Consider the following 18539-nt stretch of genomic DNA (forward strand, 5'->3'; position numbering starts at 1 on the left):
TAGTCCAAGACAAAACATAGTCATTAGATCTTTTGGAAAGCATGACATAACCATGTTAACACACTGTATGTTTTAAATAATAGCCGTAAACAAACAAATCACTTGACCTCTTTTTATTGGCCCCACGAGTCCTTGCTACTTGTAATGCAGAGTTTCTGGTAGGTGCAAATCACTTCAGAAAATAATTTTTGAGGTCAGTTTGGGTTTTTTAAATATTGAAATTAGCTTGTAGACTCCCATTACTGTCTGGGGTCCCATTAATGTTTTCCACAAAACATTACTGTGTGTATTAAAAGTGTCCAGCACTTGACAATATTCAAGGTCTATACTACTTGCTAAAATGTGCAAACAAAGAAGCTTGGGTTCCAGCCTCAGAGAGCTTACCCCTGGCGAACGGGCAGGGCAAGAGACCAGCAGTTGCACTGTTGTGCGGGGGGGGGGGGGCGGCAAAGGGCGCTGGCCAGGGCAGGGCTGTTCTGATGGAGACCTGCTGTGGCATCTGACGCTGTGCAAGTCCCAACAAGCATGAGACTTAACCGCTGTTCTAAACCAGACCGCCTTCTGCCTTCATGCAAAACAAAGCCACAGCAAACAAGTCACACTTTTAGACAACTAAACACTAAGGAATTAAGACATACAAAATGTGAGCATGAGGCTAAACCCCTACTTTTTTATGGGCTACACACCCACAGTGGAAGTTTAGAAGTAAAATTGCCCTGATTCTGAAAATATGAGTAAGATATACTAAAATAATAGCCATATAAACCAAAGATTTATTGTGCAGCCTTCGAAGAATCATGCCAGTTTTTGTTTAGAGAGGTAGTCAAAAGTTTACATGCTCTGTAAACCTCTGTAAGTCCATGATCCTCGTGGCCCACACAGGGATCCTGCTCTTAGTGGTGAGACATCTGAGGCTCTGCAGCTAACAATATCTCCCAGCTGGGCCAAGAATAATAAGCTGCAGAGAATGATGAGATTGAAGACCACCTTCCAGGAAGCGGAGGTCACCAGGAAAGTCGGGGGAGTATAGATTCATACACAGTCACCGAGGAGCAAGGAGGGAGAGGTGGAAGAGGAAGGCAACGATAGTCACCAGATGGCAGGGACCGTTAGGGCAGGGACCTCATCTTCATTTGTCCTGTATCCCTCAGCCTCTCCCTGGGCATCAGGAAAGCATTCGATAGACATGTGTTGACTCAGTGAATGCGTGCATGGATTTGATTGAGGGCAAGCAAAGAGAAGGTTTGGGAGTAACATGTAGTTCTTTTCATGCCCTGTGTGTAACAGTAGTAATATGATATCCGAGGGCATGGATCTTCAGCAGCACTGAGGACGGTACACAGTGTGCTGAATAAGGGCTCTGTAGATACTTGCTTGGTTTTCATTTAAAAGAACTTCCACTTTGATTGACATTAAGAGATATGCTGACTCCAAAATGATTTGGTGCCCTTTTTTATACTTGCTGTGGTATTACAAACTTTTCTGTCCAAACTAAGGACCTTTCCAAAGAAATATTCCCCGGTGCTTTATTGTTGCCGTAACCATGGCACCCTTCCCTTGGCATGGACTCCCATACCCAAGAGGTGAATCTGTTCAGCTTTCTTGTATCATATCTGCAGACTCCTTTGCCTTTTAGAAGAGCTTTTAACTCAGTTGTAGAACATGCTGGTGCTCCTTTCCATGGAGCTGAATCTAATTAGTCTCTCCTGGTTTAGTGCAATTGAATCATCTCAGGAAAATGAGAAGCAATTAAGTACCTGTTGCTAACAAGGTGCTGAAATATCTGCCAACAGACACAAGGTGTTTATTTATTACTGGAGTATGTTATTGGAGAAAACATTACATTGTCTTTCTACAAAAAGAATTGCCAGAATTGATTTTTTAAAGCAGGTGTCACAGACCTACCTACTACCACCTTTGAGGAGCATTGAAAAAGAAGACTGATTGTGAACATCGGTCAAGGTTAGCTCAAGTGCCAGTGCCCAGACTCATGGGAAACAGTATCGATGATTTGAAGGAACTGGAGAGTAGAGAGGAAAAGCAGCTTTTCAGCAGAGGCCCTTTAAGTCCCAGTTCAGGAAATTATTAAATTCATTAGCCAGATACTTACGATTAGCTATTACTGTCCAGCCAAAAGGGGAAAGAAAAAAAAACAATGCCAGCAAATGTTTTAAAACTACAACTAAACAAAAGTCAGGAAGCGTGTAATTAAAACTGTACCTTTATTGTATTGTAAAGAGTTTCACTGTGACATGGAAAATATTTAAAGGAGAAAGCTGTTCAGCTAATTTGTCTGCAAGTGAACTGCTTGGTGGAGAACTACCCTAAATTAACTGTAAGGCCACCCACTGAGCCAACCTCATAAAGGGCCAGGGCTGCTCAGCTTGGTTTTGTGTAACATTCAATAATTACTAGATAAATGCATAACTAAAAGCTCTATTACACTAATAATTTGTACTGAGATAGACGGGTGGGGCACCCTGCTGGGTTAATTTGTCATCCCCACAGCAAACTTCTAAAGAGAGCTCTTCCACAGTGGTATCGCATTAGTGCAGTGCTATCGCATTAGTTCGTTGTCCCAAACAGGACAGGTTAGAGCGGTAAAACCAATTGGCTCCTTAATCCCTTAAAGAAGCAAAATGCCCCCAGGGTGAGAGCCACAGAGAATAGGGTGATTAACCATGTGGACCCACATTTAAACTCATCTTGACAAAAGCAGCTGCTGTCCCTTGGAATGTCTCTCTCTCTCTCTCATACACACACACACACACACATGCACACACACACACACACCATAGACCCACATATGCATACACAGTGAAGGCAGTAGTTCTGTGCAAGGTTTCTTAGAAGTCCTCCTGTGATAAGACTTCTGGGTATCATTTGTACTATAAATCACATAATCAGATAAATCTCCAGCAGTTCCTTATTTTCTGGTTTAGCTTAATATAATGTTGATTCTGTATTTAGACTCATTCTTTTCTTTTTTCAGAGTAGAAAAAGTCAACATTAGACTTGTATTCTCTTTATGCAGAATGTTTCCTTCTCTCTCTCTCTTTCTCCCTCACACACACACATACACACACACAAATTGCTGTTTTAAATATGAAGCTCACATTTAAGCTTCAGTGCAGGGTTTCAACCTTTCCTATTGACAGAACCATAAATCATGTTAAAGTTAAGTGAATTACTGTAGCATGGAACTGTAGCTTTGACAATGTTTATGTAGTATCAGCTTATCATCCAGGCAAAGGGGGGCAAGCACTGACATTTGAAATGGGAATGCACAGCCCTGTTAATGTGGTTGCAATATCACGAGAGTCACCCATTTCTTGCTGCATCCTTTGTATTGTTGAAACTGGTGTTTTTAACCACGTGTATGGAATGTTTTTAAAATGTATATTTCTGCAGTAAATTTACATGTGTTGTTTGCAGTTTCTTCTATTCAATGGTGGTTGCTTCCTCCCGCAAACAATTCCTTTTTCTTATGTGCAGAACACATGTAAGGAACATCAGAATTGCCAGGTTGTAACACAATACTAAGGAACCTACGAACAAAACTTTCTAAAAGGAAATAAACCATTTGAGCTCTGAAAAATAATTCAAGTGGGAGTAGCAGAGGGCAGTGAAAGAGCACGGGCCGTGGAGGCAGTGGGGAGAGAATGGCAATGCTGTCCAGGCACGTGGGATCTGTGTGAGCTTGTGTTAAGTCGCTTCCCCGCTACGGACCTTTGTTTTCCACCTGTACAAAACTAGGGGAAGGCAGTGAAATGACACACAGAAAGGGCTTGGTACGTGGTAACTGTGTTACTAAATGTTGACTAACTATTTTATCAGATTCCCCCCTCTACATGCCGTTATGTGCTTTTTTTAGTATGTGGTTCTCTTGAAAGGATTCATACTTCCTTCATTCCTCACTCCCTGTCACTCTCCTTTGGCTGAAAGAACAGGGCAATCTCCCCAGTGGGGCAAGTGTCCCGTCCCCTTGACCGGTAGGCCTTTAGCCATGGTGGAGACTTCACTTCGGCATATCTTCATTCACGGATGTCTCTTACTAAAGGGATAAGCACCTTCGTTGTTTACAAATTTCTGTTGTTTACAAGAATCAATTCAGCAAATAATTATTGAGCACTTATCATTTGCCAAGCACTGTGCTAGGTCCTAATGAACAAACCAGATGAGCTGGTCCTTCCCCAACAATCTAGAGGAACAGACAGACGTTAAACACATAATTATTATTATGGTGAGAGTAATGACTGGGACATGCAATAAAGGGATAATATAGCACAGGTATTTAAAAGATTTGCAGGGATTTGGATTTATTTGGGTCTGTTTGTGTGGGTCCCTTCTGTTGGTATGCAATATGAATTTAGAGAACTTTGCCATCCCTGAGAGATTTCTCTAGATCATCTTGAATCCCCAAATTCTTGAATACCAAAATAAAAGTTGTTGAATGGCTGCATACCCAGTAATGAACACACAATACTTTAATAAGGACTCTTTCAAGTGAAATATTCTAACAAGTGAAGACAACCCAACCAAATTGCTCCGAAAGAAAGTCATGGATTAGTGCCTGTAATTAAAGAGTCTGGGGGTTATGGCATCAGGTGGAGCTGGATCCAGATCCTCAGGGGATACCTTCGGAAATCTGCATCTCTCTCTCTCTCTCTCTCTCTCTCTCTTTCTTGGTTCTCCTGTCCTCTGTGTGAGTTTTGCTCTTCGGGTAGATCTTCTCAGATTGTGGTGCTAATGAGGTGAGCAGCTCCAGGTATAATTCCCACCAATGTAACAATCCCAAGGGCAAGGGAGCAGCTTTTTTGAGAAGATTGAGGAAAGGTCCTACTTCTGGGTGCTTATGGCTCCAGTCAGCCTGGTTTGGGTCATTTGCTCACTTTTAAAACAACCCTTATGCCTGGGTTCCATGCCCACCTAAGGGCCGGGGGGAGGGTTAAGTCCCCCCGACCACACAGACTGAGGCCAAGGGAAGGACAGCCACCCAAAGAAACATCCGAGCTCTATTTCCAGGGGAAAGGGTGAAGGACTGCTGGGCAGGCAAACTAATAGCCGTCCGCAGCAGGAGGTAAGAGCAGAGTGGTCCTGAGTGCCGGGCAGTGGGCTCAGCTCACTCACTGCCAGGTGACCGATGGCTGCAGTTGGACCTGAAGAGCACAAGTAAAATCCAGGCCTTAGGGAGGTAATGATGAGTGCATGCCGGGACCTCCATTGATCTTACAGTATCACATTGCATTGCGTGATCCTGGTTCCTTTTCATATGTCTCAATTTATTCTAAAAAAACAATTTTAAGGATAATAACCAGAGCATAGTGTCTGGAACGTAGATTCTCAACACCTTCTTTTAAAATGAGTCAGCCCACTATGTGTTAGGCACCTACTTATACTAATTCCAATCCTCAGAGGACAATTTTTCATTTGTCCTGTTTTGCCCAATTTAAATGCAGGCTCAGAAGTGTTAGGCCACATTGCCTAGATTAACCTAGGGAGCAAATGGTTTCAAACCCAGAATAATTGAGCTCTAAAACCCATACAGACATATAATTTCTGTTTCACAGTGGAGAAGGCTCAGGAGCATAGGAGGCAGACACAGGGCTAACTGATACCCAACCTGGGATAGAAACTTGATCCCATGTGTAAAGCACGGCCTAGGGAATATAGTCAGTAATGTTATAACAACTGGGTGTGGTGTCAAATGGGTATGAGACTTATTGGGGTGACCACTTCGTAAGTTACATAAATGTCTAGTCACTATGTTATACACCCGGAGCTAATACAATACTGTATGTCAATTGTAATTGAAAAATTAATTAAATTAATTTTTTTTAAAAACTTGATCCCCCGACTTCAAACACTGGACTAATTCTTCTCACACCTCCTCCCCTTGTGTGAAACCTACCAACAATGGGAATAAATCCTTAAATCCCATTGGGTGAGTTCAGGAAGATACTTGGAAAGTAACCGGTGGCTCAGAAAAGAGGGCCGAACTGGCAGCGTGAGCCTGACTGTGCAGTGGGCAGTGCTGCAAATCCGCTGCGGCTTTGCGTTCGTCCTGAGGCTTTGTTTGTTTATTTGCTTGTTTTTTGCCTTTTTGTTCTTTAATGTCAGCAAAGATCTGGAAAGAGCGCTGGTCCCGCACTTGGCGGCCCTCCAAGAGACTGTAGTATGTCCACGGATTTTACTGTTGAAGTTCTCCTGCACGACTGCAGTTTGTAATCCCAGTGCACTTCCCCGGGCTCACTGCAGGGTTCCCTGCCTGGTCTGTCAGCCGCTGGGACCCTCAGGTCTAGGGGGTTGGGGTTTTTTTTCATGCTTTGATTTTCTTTTCTTTATCTCTTACCTCCTAGTATCACTTGCATAGTATGTTAAAGCTCCTGTTCCCTTCATTGAATGGGAATCTTGTCAGCTTTACTTACTATACAGTCACTGTTTGTGTCGCCAGTAATCACGCTGTTGTGTGGTGCCTGATGGCATTTCACATCAGCCACCGTGGTGGCTCAGGCGGTTAGGGCGCGAACATGTACACTCAGAGAAGAGGCCTGTCAAGGTCTAGAGGCCGGGCTGTCTCTCACGGAGCTTGAACTAGCGCACTTGGGCTTTGTAAAACTTTAAATATTGCAGCCTTCCCAAAGCAAGGTATCTCAGAGACTGAGTCTCATATATAGAACTTAATGCCCCAGAAACACTTTTAGAAATAATTCCTTTCAAAAGACACATGCTCCCTCGTTCCATATTTTTTTTAGATTTTAGTGTTATTACTATATATCAGTTATACAGAATTATTTGTAAGTATAATCCCGGAGACGGAATTCTCATGCCATTAGAATATAAAGCTAGGTGAGCTTTAGCAGTTGCTAGTTCAGACTCCTCATTTTGCCAATGAGAGAACTAGAGGAGGGAGAAGTTGCCCACATTTATAAGCCAGGCAGTGGCAGAAACAAAACTTTGAAATCCAAGTCTTTTTATCTAAGTAGGAAATTCTCCTTAAAAATACCCCAAATCTTCCAAAAATCTTCTTTTGTTATTTATGGAATCTTTTTCGAGACCCATATGTCCTACTTATACTAATAGTACATACTTGTATCAGTGTTTGTTTTCATTTATGTAAGAGACAGGCAGGCACCAGGTACCTCTTACCCGTGCCCTTCCTTTCCCTCTGTGTGTTCGGCAATCAGCTCATGTGACCAAATTCCAATTTATTCATTTCCCATCCCCATCATTACCTCTAATAGTATAACCAATAAAAGAAAGTATATATCGATCACTTAACCTTATAATCAGGAACTATGCGGTATGCCTTTTGTACATTGTCTCATTTAATCCTCTTAACAAATCTGTGAAGTATTATTAGCTCCATTGTACAGATGGCAAAACTGAGTCATAGATAAGTTCAGAAACTTGAAGCACAGCTGAAACATGATAGAGCCAGAGTTTAACCATGTCTGTCTGACTCCAAAGCCCACAGTGGTCCTCAGAGTATATACTGCTCTACCTTTCTGACTCATGGGTTTAACTTGAAACAATGCACACACACAGGCTTGGGAAACCAGCCCAGACCAAGTCATGTTAAACAGTGGCCAGGAAGGACAATCAAAGAGCTACAGTGATAGGGGAGGGGAGGGGAAAATGGGTGAAGGTGGTCAGAAGATACAAACTCTCAATAAAGAAAAAAAGAAAAGCGACAGTGGGTAGTTAGTGGAGATAGAGAAAGCAAGCAGATTGCCTCGGGAAACTTCAGAATGGTGAGGCTTTAGCAGAAAGGCCAGCTGGGGCGTGGACACGGTCTGGTAGGCAAGAGGCAGAGTGAGCAGTGATTGTCAGGTGCTCAGCTTACAAGCAGAGCGTGGCAGGTGTTTAGAAAGTGAGCAGGAGTGATGTGGGTCTGCACCAGGGGCCAGCAAACCGGCCACAAGTCAAGTTGAGCCCTCTGTTTTCAAAAATAAAATTTGATTGGAACACAGTCACATACACTTGTTTCTGTAATACCTATGGCTACTTCTGCACTATAGCAGTGAGTGAGTAGTTGAGTAATTCCAACAGACACCACAAAGTCTGCAAAACCTAAACTATTCACTCTCTAGCCTTTAAAGAAAATGTTTGCTAACTCCTGGTCTAGACTATAAGCCAGGGTATTTGAGCAAGAAAGGTCTTTAAGTCGCTCAAATTGATCTCAATAAAAAATTTAGAAGACCTTTACCTGCCTCTCTTTCTCTTTCTCTCTCCCTCCCTCCCGTGTGTGTATTTTCTCAAAAGACATTGAAATTTGATTTCTACCCTAAAGATCCCCTTCATTCAAATGGAATAGAATACATCAGCCACCTTCGAAATCTATTGTAACGTAAAGTTACTTTGTCTGGCAGTAATAGTATAAAAACACTGGTGTTTTCCAAGCCATCCTGCAGTGTCACATGTTTCTCTCACTTGACATGTGCAGGTGCTTGCACATGCATCTCAGCGATGTTAACCATATGTACTATATGTTTTGAAAGCCTTCACTTGCCTTGAGTCAAAGGTTGTTATTTAGAAAAGGTTCTGCCTCCTCAAGTTTTGAAACCCATTGCCAATTTCTCTTTCCTTGTCTCTCTGTTAAAATAAATCCCATAACTTCAAACTTCTAGGCTTTCATAAGTGGCAGGTCTGACTCCTGCATGACTTATAAATGATAGCTGTGGACTATTAAGATAGATTTCTCATCCTTAGGCTGGCTATAATGGTTTCATACATTGTGGTTTTGATTTCTGAAGAAGCAAAATACATAGTAGTTGACAACCCAAACAATTGACGTTCCATTTGCCCTTATAGAAGGCTTTTTTTTTAGTGTGTTTTTTTCTTCCATTTTCTTTTTTAGAGCTCTACCCTATTCCAATCTTTACTTCTAAGTATAAGGTAGTCGGGAGTTCTCAATGCTACTTTTTACTCTATGAAAATGGTTATTTGAGTCTAAAGACCATCTTCCTCCCAGAGACAGATGAGACAGAGTCACTTTTTCTTGTAACTGTGCTAACAGAAAGAAGCAGTGTGACCTCCCGCCCACTGCCACTGGCTCAGTGTTGATTATGGTAAGACTGCAAAGGTTTGCAAATGCCAGAACTCAGGACTGATCATTCCATTCTGGGAGGGAAGAAGGCTCCATGCAGCACTGCCATAAGTGTGCAATGCACCTGTAGGGGGTGAGATTCCACTGTTTGTGCCACTCTCTGGACAGCTATTCCTTGGAGCCGCCCATGGCATGAAGACTAGGATTGAAGGGATGATGCCTAGAAGCCAACGCCAATATGAAAAGAATCTGTGTCTCTGTCCGATCTGTGAGAATCTGCAGCAGTTCAGGGACAAGGGAGAAAGCAATTGAGTCAATGTCAGGGTTAAATAGAAGAACATATTTCAACCTCTGAAATTTTGGGTTGAGAAAAAAATGAGAAAGTTATTATAATTCTTGGAGTTTTAATTTGGGCAAAACCGCTGAAAATGGTAAGAAGGGACTTCTTTCTATCTCTTCTTCCTAAGATGTAGCATGAGATACAAGGTTCCAAACTCATCTGGTTATGCCTCCCTGACATCATCTTTTTTTAGCTAGGAAGCGTGTCTAAAGGCACATTATGACCTCCATACAGTGGACCCTCAGACTAAGAATCACTTGTTGGATCTTGTAAGTCTCTCAACACACAGTGATGTAGTAATGACCTTGACCTTCTCCTTCCCCAGGCCTAATCAGTTCTGCTCCAAAGGGGGAAGCATTTTTAAGTTAAATATTTATATGTTAAATTGCATTAAACTTTAAAATTGTCTCTTGCAAGCTAAAAGCAAGAGAGTATTTTAAAGAATTGGGGGCCGGGAAGAGTGCAAACAAGTAAATTAATCTGCCTGACCTGCTTTCTTCTTGTACTGAGTGTCCAGTAATATGAGCATTTGGTAATAAATAACTGAACCCTACACCCTTTGGGAAATTCTGGTTCTCTGTGTCTTTAATTGTGGCAACTTTGTTCAGAACATGTAGGTAATGCCAGTTCCAGCCAAGAAACGTAATCTAGTTTTCTTCCTTCCCATCTTCTTTGTATTCCTTGAGAAAAGCCCAAGCAGTTGTTTTAAACAAGTCTGGCCTGTGGTTAAAGTTTAGACGAGTAGTGAGATCCATCCAGAGGGGAGTTTTCCTGACACTCTGCCGCTCCTGGCCTAGGGTTCTAAGAGTATTAGAGCCCAGAAGCAGCCAATTTTGTAGTGCCTTTTAATACACAAAATTGTATTAACATCAACATGGATACAGATGGATGCACTGCAATAAACCGTAACCACTTGAGAAAAGCCTTTATTGACTCTCAAGTAAATAATGCACATTTTAAAGGCCCTAAATATGCATTTACATAATGTGCTATAATTTTTTATTGTGTCAGCTACTCACACACACACACACATCCATAAGAAATGTTTTTCTCCATCAAAAATTTGGACTCATAGCACTGCTTGTGCATGGCATTAGCACCATGCCAGATTCAACGCTAGTTTCTTTCATAGGGCCTGGTATGACAACCTCAGAGTACATTTAATGAGTTTTGCCGATGGAGTGATTGATTCATTTAACTTCATCGACACTTTCTAAAATAATTTTAGACTATTTAGACAAATACTTAGGGATATCTAATACTAAAAACATCTAATCCGAGATAAAAAAAAAAGAGAGAGAGAGAGAGAGAAAACAAAAAATGGGATAAAAAGAAAAACAAATTTAGACCATGTTGAAATCTTCAGTCTGCGCTTCATAGCAGTGGAGGAACTTATGGCTGTCATTGTTCAGTAGAAGGGCACCGATAGCAGCTTATCCGGAAAAATAGCATGTATGTAGTCACATTTAACAGAACTGTGCAATGCCTATAACTCTGTTTTCTGTTTGAAGAAATTAAAGCTTAGAATCTTGAATGATTTATGCCCAGGTCTACAGTGGCCTCATGGCTGAGCCAGAAACTGTGAGGCATGAGAAAGCAGGGGTTTGTGCAGGATGACCCTGGGAAATGCAGACTCAGCGGTTGTCTCATTCAAATCTATAGGCTAAATGATTCCCTGGTATTAATTAAGAATTAATTGACTCCTATAAATTAGTCATTGTAGAATTAACTCCATAGAGAACCATATATTCTCAGGTTTGTGTTAAAATAAACTCTATGCCACAAGGAAAAGGTGAATAAATTGTTTTAAATAAAACATAACAAAGAAACTAAGGTCTAAATTTAAGTTGTTAATAATTTTCTTTTACAACAGCAAAAAGATGTAACAACAACAAAAAGAGGGTGAGGTGGTTTATTAACAATAAGGGAGGAATTCCAAGATCCCGTTGAATTGTTTCCTCTATCAAGTTTCATTAACTTTGATATGTCTAACCTTTGCTCAAGTGAATTTTTCCATTGGGCATCATTCTCTGTTGGCCACTATGATTTTATAATCGAACAATCATTCATCACTTTTTATTGAGCGCCTGAAGCATTGCCACTTTATCATTAAGGTCTGCTCCTAAGGGCTCTTGACCATGGAGTTGCCACCATGGTCATTTACATGCTGTGAAAAGTGTTATGCTCAGTACATTCCCAGCCTCGTTTGGAAAATGCCTCGTTCCATCCCTTAACTAAAAACTATTGACTCAAATGCAGGGGACTGACTCAAATGCAGGGTGCTGGGTCTAACTTGCTGGTGTCATGCTACCAGCAAGTTAGAACATGCCACATCAGATGAAAAAAACTCCTTCGGTTCTTTTACATGGCACAATTGCATAGTAAAAGATGACCAGAGCCAATTAGCTTTTTAGTTTGTGACTTTTAATTCAGAGACAATATGGATCCCAACAGTTATCATTCATTGTATGAAGTCCTAAGTTTGATCTGTTTGTCTATAAGCTCCTTGGATCTTTGGCAGGTAAAAAAAAAAGAAGTTTTAAGTTGATATTTAATTACATGGTGATTTTAGTAATTTCTGTACCACTCGTATTCAATCACTCATTGTATCATCAATAGATATTAATTGAGTGTTAGACATGTCCTGGGGATATGACAGTAAAGCATTAAAAAACTTTTTATTAAGTTTTTTTAGATGAAGAAGACTGGGAGGAGAAGCAAGTATGAGGGGTAGAAGGTGACAAGAATTCTAGTGTGAATAGGTTATGTTCAAGATGCCCTCGATTGTATGACTGAAGACAAAATTTTGTGTTGGCTCAATTCTGTACCCCAAGCCCAAAGCAGGAGCCTGTGAAGACTCACTGGATAAATTAAAGGTTGCATGAATGAAAGGGTCCCATCAAGTCATCTGCAAGACATGGACTGGACTGTTGCTTTTATTCCCAACCCCCCCTTCCACTCTTTAAAAACTACAGATGTCATTCTGAACCTGAAAGTCCTGGCCATTCCACTTATTATTTGGAAAGTTCCATAATTCTAAAGCAATCCCAGAGAGGAACAGAGAACCCACACCCGGGGGTCCGTACACACGCACCCTTGCTTACAGTCCTCAGCCGTGCCAATGGGAGAGTGGGAGAGAGCCTGGCCTGTCTGTCTTAGGTTTCTCTTCCGTTTTGTGAGTCATTCTCAGTATCAGGAAAATTTCATTCTCCAAAATTTGGAGTATTCCTTTGTTTTCTCTTTGCAGGGGCTCCTTGTGTTTAAAGAAAAGTGAGAAGAGAAAAATACTCTTCTCCGCTCTTTCTCTGGCCCTGACTGAAAAGTGAGAGCAGCTACCCTGCCTTTCCTTGCTGAGTATCTCCCACCCTCGCCTTCCCTGTGTGCCGCTCTTAAACTGCAGCAGGTTTTATCAATCGCCCTTCCAGCTCAAGGGCATAAGTCCTCTCAGAAAAATTATTCAGCACCTTACCTAAGTTTTTAAATCGAATGTTCGCTTCTTTTCGTACCAATAAAATTTAGCAGTGTTCACATGTAAGGGAGCAATAGTTTTCTGAGTCTTTTATCAGTCCCAAGGAGCAAAAGTCCAACAGTTTAGCAGGGGTCACTGTGTACTCAGCCTGTGGGTTCTCTGGCTCTAACGTGCATTTCTGAGTTTAGTTTTAAATGGCAAAAAAAAAGGTGACATAAACCTTCCGTGTAAAGCAAGGCACCCAAATTGCACAGGTTCATTAAGTGATCATTTACTACATACTTCAAAAAAATTTCATCCTGAATTAGTCCCTAGAAATTTCCTTGAAAGGGATATGAGAGCTTTAACAATGAATTATTGTCTGTGGATAGCTCAGCATGAAAGGAGGTCCATATGTGCAAACTAGAATTTGTCATTTGTAATGTCAGTTAAATCAGGTCTAATCCACCAAATACATTTTTTATTGCTTGCTTCATTAAAAGAGCTCTTAAGGTAATGAATAATCTTCAGCTTCACCAAGGATTATTAATGCCTTTATAACTCATGTCCACTGAAAATAGAAAGACAGCTTGAAACTCTACCCTAATCTAGCCTCCAAGTTCGTCTTAGAGCCTTCGGGAAGAAAATCTGTCGGACCTCTCCAGGGTTAAACTCAGTGATGTGAGCAACGCTATGACTGGGGCCAAGAAAGGAAGGTGGGGGCACTGAATCAGGTGTAAAAGCTGTGGCAAAGCACTTTCTCTTCCTGACTCTGGTGTTTTCTCTCCCTACAGCGAGTCCACATGCGACACCATCGACTCTTCATTTTCCAACATCACCCATTATCCAGCAGCCTGGGCCTTACTTCTCACACCCAGCCATTCGCTATCACCCTCAGGAGACGCTGAAAGAGTTTGTCCAACTTGTCTGCCCTGATGCTGGTCAGCAGGCTGGACAGGTGGGGTTCCTCAATGTAAGGAAACCTCTTTTTTTTTCAATCTCTTTAGAAATATTAACCAAGTGTAACAATAACAAGGGGAGACCTTATGACCATGTGACATTGTGCTCTGATGTTGTGCTGACTGACTGCGGGCAAATGTCATATTTATTCTAGATTGTGAGAAAGTTAACTTACTCTGCGAGTGATTGGCCAGGGTTTAAAAACAGTGTTTGTGTTAAGTTCGCAACTGTCAAGTTTATGGATATAAATCATCTCAAGGGTGAACTCTATAACCTTCTAAGGTCCGTGGGCTGATAATTCCACCTCATGCAAACTAACCCGAGGGCTCACGCAGTTAACAAAATAGAAAGACCAAATAATTTTAAATAATGATTTGCGGTGGTAGGGAGAGGCAGGGGGACAAGGGGGCACAGATGTTTCAGATCAACTAAGTTGATATTTTTAAAAAATACAGTCTTCTAACACTTTAGATCAAGTTGACCAGTACTTGAACTCAAGATGCTAGAAGTACAGCTTATTATGGTTTGTTATTTCTGTGAGTAGTTATCTTTCCCACTTATCTTTGTATAAAGCTAAACAGGATTCAGTAGTTTCAAACAAATGTTTTTATTTCTTTTCTCAGCAAAACCCAAACAATCACAGTTTGAGATACTATTCCAAATGTAAAAGTAACTTTTAAAAATCACAAATTTTATTCAAATGTAGACCTAAATGTTTGCAATGGAGAGCTGTATCTATCCCAAGGCCAATAATAATGATAACGAACAGTAAGTGATGACCCGCATAAAGCCGATTTTCCTTTTCTCCCAATAACTGCACATGAAGCCACAGACTAGCCATAATTATTATTGCCTAATTTCAAATATTATATCACACTGCCCTATCACTGATTTTCTTCCTTGCAGAAATACCTGATTCTGCATATCTGAGATAGAACAGGCAGCTTTGACTAATGTCTGGTGATGTGTTAGCAGATACATTTCTGTCTAGACAACAAATCAATATGGTGCCTTTTTCTTTTTGCTGGTGTATTCATTTGCTTGGCTTATTCTAAAGAGTTCACTTATGGACTTTTAGCCCACTCAGAAATAACACACAGGCGAGTTTGTTGGCAAGAAAGCACAGCATTCTGATGGTCAGACGAGATAGTCTTTGAGGAACAACACTAAATATATAAGTGAATGTCGATGAGGCAGTGAGTCTGCCCCTGCAGAATTATTAAGCTAAAACTTAAAAGCTGGGAACAAAAGCATCTCCTTCAACTGACTTTTGATTCGGGAGTAGAGCCTAAACACGAGCTGTTATTACCATCTGAAGAGCACCACTGAAGTCTGGAATCAGAAAGGCCACTTGGGAAACCATAAAAAAAGCTGAAATGATCACCACTATCAAGCATCTGACCTTTAAATTTCTAAGTTCTTTTTTTTAAAAGATTTTGTTGATGTATTTTTAGATATAGGGGAAGGGAGGGAGAAAGAGAAGGAATGAAACATCTGTGTAAGAGAGGAACATTGATTGGTTGCCTCTCATATGCACCCGGACCCCCAGGGACTAAACCTGCAACCCAGGCGTGTGCCCTGACCAGGTGTCAAACCAGGACCTTTTGCTTTGCAGGAGATGCCCAACCAACTGAGCCATACTGGTCAGAGCTCTAACTTTTTAAAAAATAATCTTGACATCATCCTATATAACTGTCAAATGCCCAGTTTTGCATTTTGATTAAAACTTTATCAGATATAAGGCAGGTCTCTTCATGAAACTCTTTTGAAAAACTTGAAAATAAAGTAGATTTCATTCCCTTCTTCAGAGGGAAACTTTCCTTTGTTAAAGAGCTGATATATGATTGTTCTAATTTTAGGCAGCTAAATAAGTATGACTTTTTAATTTTTTTAATTTATTTTAATTTTAGAGAGAAAGGGAGGGAAAAGAGAGGGAGAGAAATATCAGTCTGTGAGAGATACATCAGTTGGTTGCCTCTTGCACACCCCCAAATGGGGACCTGGCCTGCAACCCAGACATGTGCCCTGACTGGGAATCAAACCAACGATCTCTTGGTTTTCAGGCCAGCACTCAATCCACTGAGCCACACCAGTCAAGGCTTAAGTATGACTCAATGGCATATGTTTGTACAATATAACTTAAATCAAAATTAGAATATGTTTTTTCTCAGCAGAATTCTGTGCCTGATGTTACATAATATGTGGAAGAAATTTTATATGTTCACTTAACATATTTATTAAATGTTATATAGTATCAACTTCAAGGATTGGAAACAAACTATTTTATCTCAAATTCACATTTAGGAAACTTTATTATATCTATATAAATAGACATGGTGGGATAATTCTGCAATCTATAAATACTTAGATATTGAATAACTATTTAATAATCATGAGAGCGATGACAAAGGTAAGTGTTTCATACAGAACTGAAACATTCCAAGCAAACATTAGCAGGTCATTTCACAGAACCAGATGCGAAGAAAGTCATTGTAATTCAAAAATAAGTTTATGCATTGAGCAAGTGTATTTAAGACTGTACTTTTGTGGAATGTCTTATGGACAACGCAACTAATCTTCATCCATATGCTCTTATGGAAGAATTCAAGTAGTAAGAATACTTAGTAATTTACATAAAAAGTGCCTAATGAATCTCCCACTTTCAGAAGCAGCTAATGGTTCATGTCTGTTTCTTTCTTTTTCTTGTGCATGTTTTGTTTTGTTCCCACACTTGCAGCCCAATGGGAGTAGCCAAGGCAAAGTGCACAACCCATTCCTTCCCACCCCAATGTTGCCACCGCCGCCACCACCACCGATGGCCAGGCCCGTACCTCTGCCGGTGCCAGACACGAAGCCTCCGACCACATCAACAGAAGGAGGTGCAGCCTCCCCCACCTCACCAAGTAAGTATGGCTGAGACAAGGCGCCGGTCACTGATGAAGCCCTTTGCATTTGAATCCACACCCAAGCTTAGTCTCTCACTGCATAGGCTGCAGTGGTAGGCACAGGTCCCCAACAATGGGTGTAGCATGAGTCTGCAGAGCCAAGACCAGATCCAAGTGAACACCACTCCAGGCGCGAAAATGACTGAGTGTTCTGGTGGATAAAATGGTGTAACTACATTCCCAGGACTGAAATCAAGTTATGAACTATTAAGTTTTACATATTATTTGAGTGGCTTTGAATGTTGCCCTCATTATTATCAAACAGAATCTACGTGTGTGAATTTTTATTAGCAGAAAGTTCCTCATACTTCTATAAAGACCTGCCTTCCAGTAACTTATAGTCCCAGAAGAATGCACTTGATGAGCATGAAGGTCATACACCTCATTCATCAAATAGGGGAAAAAAGTTTAGATCAAAGTAACAATACAAAGGTGTGCACATGGAACATTCACCACAAGCAAGAGCCTGGCAGAAGTGATCTGATGGGCTAGTAGTCATTGCAGTTGGTTGGCTAGGCTTGGTAGAGGAAGGAGATAAAAGGGAGACTTGGATAGAAAAGAACACTTGGCTCTTCTTTGAATAGTCTGGAGGCATGTGATCAGACGATAGAGGCTTTCAAAGCCTCTTTGGATGGTAGGAATCGTTACTTGATGAATTAGAGGAAAAACAGTTCTGATATTTTAGAGACGATGAGGGGACAGAAATAGCTTGAACACACAAAGTTGGCTTTTATTAGTACCTGGAACAATGACAAAAAAGTGATGGCTGCATGCAGAGTTCCCAGGTGACAGATGGACTACCTAACCTTGGCAAAGGGTGTGATGAGCACCTTTGCTAAAACTTGACAGAGGGATGAGAGTGTAGGAAAGGACAGGGACTGTGATGACAGTGATCCTAAGGACCAGAGGTCTTCAGGGAGGTCTTCAAAGGAGGTGACACTGGTTGTAGGGAATCTACTGGGGAGAAAATTAGAGTAGACCAGGAAAGAAGTGTTAAGTTCAAGAACTTGAGTAGCAGTTACAGAAGTTGAATGGAAGGGACCTTGAGGGGGGACATTTTATAGATGTAAGCTTTGGATTGGACAGCCATTCAGATGAGCATAGTGGAGGATGATTCAGGCCTTCCAGCTACCTGGCCTTTCAGCGTTGGGGATGTGATGGTATTGGGTGCAGGCAGGAAAGGCTCAAAGAGCCTCTGTTGACACTGTGTTCTTTAGATTTAATTCTGGGGACAGTGGACACATGTCCAGAGTCCCTCAGGGACAGGTCTGAGGGTGGACTTTGGGTTATCTAGTATTTATTCAAGTTGATAATACATGCAGAAATGAGTGGCATTGTTCATGGATTCCAGTTTTATAGCAAAAACATTGCCAGTCCAGGGGCAAATTTGGGGAAGCTATGTCTCTTCATAAGAGGTGGTTCAACAGTTTCAACAGAGGAGAAAATCCTGAGTGTCCAATAACATAGGAAGCAAGTTATTGATGAGCTTGGTGTACAGATCTGGAAGCTCAGCTTAGAAAAAAGGCTTCTGAGAAGCAGAAGCTCCTAGGTGTGTCCTGCTTATTGTGTATTATTTCTAAACAAGTCAGAGAAATAACCACCCCCAAACTCTTATTAAAATCTAGTCCCTGGGGATACTGGCTTACAGATTGGCAGCCACATGCTTATTGTCCCCTGCACGTGTCTCTGAACCACTTCTCTGTTCCACTTCTCCCTATCTGTACAGGACAATGACACAACCCTTTACAACCCTCATAGCGATACTCTACCTATTCTGTGTAAACACACCCTCACTTC

General features: G+C 41.2%; 1 protein-coding gene across 4 annotated transcripts in view; it reads left to right on the forward strand.

The window, feature by feature from the left end:
- Window positions 1–18539, forward strand: part of NFIA (nuclear factor I A) — a 369636-nt gene that overhangs the window by 304834 nt on the left and 46263 nt on the right. For 3 of the 4 annotated variants that reach the window (XM_037136211.2, XM_037136215.2, XM_037136214.2), the window contains exons 8-9: window positions 13632–13810; window positions 16535–16700. In XM_037136211.2, the coding sequence (XP_036992106.2) occupies window positions 13632–13810; window positions 16535–16700 (345 nt within the window). The remainder of the gene's footprint in view (window positions 1–13631; window positions 13811–16534; window positions 16701–18539) is intronic. The other variant, XM_037136217.2, reaches the window with a different exon arrangement.

This window comes from Artibeus jamaicensis, unplaced genomic scaffold, assembly GCF_021234435.1.
Source record: "Artibeus jamaicensis isolate MK-2021 breed Jamaican fruit bat unplaced genomic scaffold, CSHL_Jam_final scaffold_1019, whole genome shotgun sequence".
Lineage (NCBI taxonomy): Eukaryota > Metazoa > Chordata > Mammalia > Chiroptera > Phyllostomidae > Artibeus > Artibeus jamaicensis.